General features: G+C 46.7%; 1 protein-coding gene across 1 annotated transcript; it reads right to left on the reverse strand.

The window, feature by feature from the left end:
• Positions 1 to 3267: 3267 nt before the first annotated feature.
• Positions 3268 to 3847, reverse strand: LOC124595811 (uncharacterized protein K02A2.6-like). Its single transcript, XM_047134707.1, has 3 exons — positions 3713 to 3847; positions 3587 to 3669; positions 3268 to 3544 (listed from the first exon to the last, which is right to left on the reverse strand). Exons 1-3 carry the CDS (start codon positions 3845 to 3847, stop codon positions 3268 to 3270), a joined length of 495 nt encoding a protein of 164 aa, XP_046990663.1.
• Positions 3848 to 4431: the final 584 nt, after the last annotated feature.

Consider the following 4431-nt stretch of genomic DNA (forward strand, 5'->3'; position numbering starts at 1 on the left):
TGTTAAATGGGTGTTGTTTTGTGTAACTAACCCGAACTTCTCCCTCACTGGTGACCCCGACGCTCATGAACGCCGCTTACGACACCAGAAATGTGTACCGGAACATCGCCATGGACAAACAATGCAGCAACCCTTTGTCGGATTTCTACGTCCATCCACTTCACATCGTGCTGCATCTGGATGCAGTGTACAAGAAGTGTAATTAGTGTGTAAATTCCTGACTCTTGTGTGAATCATGCTTTTTGGTAACTTTCATCACCTTCTCACACATTAACAATGCGACCGAGGTGCACACGTCATCCATCGGTAATTTCACTTCTGGACAGTGCAGTGCTCCTTTGCCAATTAATTTGGACAATTTTGACTTGCTTTTGTGTAATGAATTAACTTTGTGCAGTGCTTCGACATCAGACAATCATGCCAAACAATGGGCTGCAACAAATGGGGACTATGTTGCAAATCCCAGTTCGCACGAACTCCGAACTATAGCTAAATCGCATGCCCGGTCGAATTCAGAAGAACAATTTCATCAAGGACAACCTACCAATCAACAACAATGCACCAATTACACCGACGACAATGCCGGCTGTTTCTCAGTGCAACACTGGACGTACCATGCCTCCCTCTACACAGCACCCGAGCCGCACCAACTCTGCTCGACCGCTACCGACAGATAGCGACGTCACAGCCACTGCCTGCTGGCTCACTGACCTCGACCCAGTCAAAACAAACACCAGTGCGACATACAATCCCGCCACAGCTACCGCACCCGCATCTTGCCAATAACTCGCCGACACTATGCACGCTTACCGCCCGGCCATTCACTACTCGATCGCGCCTGCAACTTGTTCACCCACCCCAGAAGACGATTTTAGCCATATTAATGCTTCATACAGCAGTGAACGTGTTCTCACTCTGCCGCCGCCGAGTACTGAGTTTCACAGGAACATTACTCCACTGGCGGAAATTTTCCATGTTTGACAAGGAGTTGCTCGCGGTCTACAAAGCAATCGAGCATTTTAAGACTGATGTTGAAGGACGCCTTTTCTATGTTTTAACGGACCACAAACCCCTGGCTGCGGCCATTAAAAACCCGCCAGCTGACCCACCTCCTCGCCGCTTCAGATACATGGACTTCGTATCTCAGTTCACCACTGATGTCAGACACATAAAGGGTGCTGACAATATAGTTGCTGATTTCCTTTCACGAGTCGATGCCATCCATTCGCTGTTGGACCTCTCTGAACTGCCTAACCTCCAAACCTGCCGATGAGGAAACACAAAACCTGATTTCAGACTCTACTTCTTCACTACACTTCGTCCGCACTACCTTCCCTGGCATTTCTGGTGAGATCTGGCGCGATGACAGTACGGGCACGCTATGCCCCCTCATCCCAACCATACTCCTTCGAGCTGTCTTCAACGCATTGCATCTTTTCGATCCCTCCTGGGCGTTTCCAGCATATTCATATTGACATTGTCGGCCCTCTCCTCCCCTCTAACGGCTTTCATTATGTTCTCTCGTCTATCAAATGAACAACTCGCTGGGTCAAGGCTGTCCCCCTCCCCAATATTATGGCAGAAACTGTTGCTCGAGCTTTCGTCGAGTCATGGGTATCGCGTTTCGGATGTCCAGCTATCATCACGACTGATGAGGGCAGACAATTTGAGTCATCCCTGTTCAACGAGATTTGTAAAATTTGCGGCATCCAGTGCATCTATACCACAGCATATCACCCACAAAGTAACGGGCTAGTCGAGCGCTGGCACCGCGCTTTCAAGGCGGCTCTTTGATGCCACGACTCTCTATGGATGGAGGCCCTTCCTCTTGTGCTACCTGGCATTCGTGCAATCTATAAGGAAGACCTCAAAGGCACAATAGCCAAGTTCGTATACGGCCAGAACATTGTTCTCCCTGGGGAATTTGTGAGCCCTTCCGTTTCTCTCCCTCAGTCTGACTTACCTTCCTTCGTGGACTGCGTCAGATGCCACTTCATGAACCTCCATATCACTCCACCCGCCAGCCATTCCCACCCTAAGGTTCACGTCCCGAAATCTCTGGATAGTTGTGAGTACGTCATGCTCCTAGATGACACTGTCCGTGCTCCCCTCCAACCTCGATATACCGGCCCGTACCGAGTTCTCCAACGCTCAGCCAACACCTATGACATCCAGATGAAAGATTCAGCTGTTACAGTCTCTCTCAACAGACTTAAGCCTGCTCATGTCAAGCCTTCTTCTACCCCCCACTCCACTCACTGTCTTGGCTCACGACGCTCCGACCACTCCCTCCACGTCAGACTTACACATTCAATTGAGAGTCTTCCAGCTCCAATCGTCAAGCTCTCCTCTGACGTCCCCCTCTACTCTGGTCTCACGCACTTCATCAAGTGACCACATACTCCCCACATCGAGCTTTCCTACGATCACACCCTCGTCACCGGGCCCTTCAACAGTCCCTTCGACCTCTGACCTCTCCACCATCGCCTGCCTTGCCCTGTCGAGGATTCTCATGCCCCCCCCCCCCCCCCCATCTTGAACGCGTCCTCGCTCGAGGTGTTTGTGCCTGTCCCCCCAGACATCATCCACAAAATCTCAATAATACTGCGTGATTATACACTGTTCGTCGTGTGTTTCCCTTCATCCAGTGCTACCTGTTGCCGCATGACCAGCACACCCAGCAGTACGACGCCCGGTGTGCTTCAACAACTTCCAGGTTCGGTGGGCGAACCTTCCTTCACAACATCTACCCACACAGCTCCCCAACAACGCTGCTGTCGTGCTGACCGTGGTCAGGCTCCCATGGACCACCCCTGCCAACGAATTAGTCAACCCTCGCCCCCCGGCCTCTCAAGAGTACTTCATACTGTGGGGGGGTGGGGGGGGGTCTATGTGGCGCTGATGAGGTCGACACCAGCATCGATATACGTTTGTCTCTGGACTCGGAGCATCATCTTTGGACGCTGAGCATAGTCTTTTTGCGGTTCCATCATGTCAGTTCTTTGTAAGCCTTTGATGTGTTTAGGTGAAAAAATGAACTACTGTCAAATGGGTGTTGTTTGGTGTAACTAACCCAAACTTCTCCCTCAGGCTCAATCAAGCAAGGCTGGGCTTTAACCTATGAATCCATGTTCTACATCATGGTAGCCCAGAACCAGGTTGGATATTTCATCAGACTTGTGAATTTTCAGTGCATGCTTAAATCTTTGGGCATCTTACTCAATTTGATGTTCTAATTCTTGCACAAAAAGACACAGTCTTTCCAAACTACACAATCATTTCAGGCAGACCAAACTGAGGAAACAATGGAATTAATGCATCCCCTATGGTAGAAGTGACTGTAGAATGTGACATTTTGATTGCTTCTGGCCACTTACTGTAGGTATCCATTACAACCAGATACATTCTCTTGGGAAACTTCACAAAATCAGTATGAAGACTCTCCCATAGTTCTCTAGGCCGTTGCCATGGGTGGAAAGGGTTCTTAGTTAGAGCACTATTGACTCTAGAGTATCTTTGCCTATTTCTTTTTCTTTCTCTATTTCTTTATTTATTAGGCCACCATATAAAACTTTGAGTTACAGACTCCATTTTAGTGGTTTCCAAATGGCCTGGGCTTACTTTTTTAAGACGAGGTCTTAGACTACTGGAGATTGTAACACTCTCCCCCTACACAATAAAGTTATGACCAGTAGAGTATGGTACTCATTACAATGGCCTTAAGAACATATTGCACTTTATTTGGTAATTTGTTATTTTTGACACTGCTCAATACAACAGACACTATTTTATCTTTGTCAGTCTCTTTGGAAATTTGTTTAGCTGTAATATGGGCACTACTGGGCATGAGTGAACACAGATGTACAGTATTATCATTAGGTTCAATTTATCAAGGTAATAGTAACCTTGATAAACAGTTAGCATGATGAATTTCATTAGTTTTACAATGCTCAATATAATAATCAAATGGAGATAAAAATTCAGCCTGCCGTAATCATTCCCCAATCACAAAATGAAAACAGTGAAGCTTTGATTTGCAAATTATAAAATAAGGGGCCATATGCTAAAGATGTGTCCTTGTGGTGCTTCTTTAAATTATATGTTAGCCTTAAAGTTCTTAGCACAGCCTAATGTTAGTACAAAGGACTGTGGATAATGTGAATATAAAGTTTTTATATCACTAAAAGGAATGGAAGTTGAAATGAGACATGTTCACCCAGAGAGTGAATGCTTCCATGCTGAAAAATATTAGTTGCTACCATTGAACTGACAACAGGAGAACCTAGTTGGTGACGTATTCTCTTGTTCTTAACTTACAATGTGACCTAAACTGCAGTTGAAAATCATCTTCTACCTATGGGATACTACTCACCACTGAAGTGAAGCAAAGCCAAGCTGCTTGTTGGTGTCCATCTTAGTTAGAAATGGTGG

The sequence above is a fragment of the Schistocerca americana genome, chromosome 1, assembly GCF_021461395.2.
Source record: "Schistocerca americana isolate TAMUIC-IGC-003095 chromosome 1, iqSchAmer2.1, whole genome shotgun sequence".
Taxonomy (NCBI): Eukaryota; Metazoa; Arthropoda; class Insecta; order Orthoptera; family Acrididae; genus Schistocerca; species Schistocerca americana.

What these genes read in the sequence shown, in the direction of transcription:
- LOC124595811 (XM_047134707.1), bottom strand. Translation starts at nt 3,847, where the DNA reads ATGCCCAGTAGTGCCCATATTACAGCTAAACAAATTTCCAAAGAGACT. An exon ending in AATATGTTCTTAAGGCCATT is followed by an intron (nt 3,670 to 3,712) that starts GTAATGAGTACC and finishes TTTATTGTGTAG; the next exon opens with GGGGAGAGTGTTACAATCTC. An exon ending in TTGGAAACCACTAAAATGGA is followed by an intron (nt 3,545 to 3,586) that starts GTCTGTAACTCA and finishes TAATAAATAAAG; the next exon opens with AAATAGAGAAAGAAAAAGAA.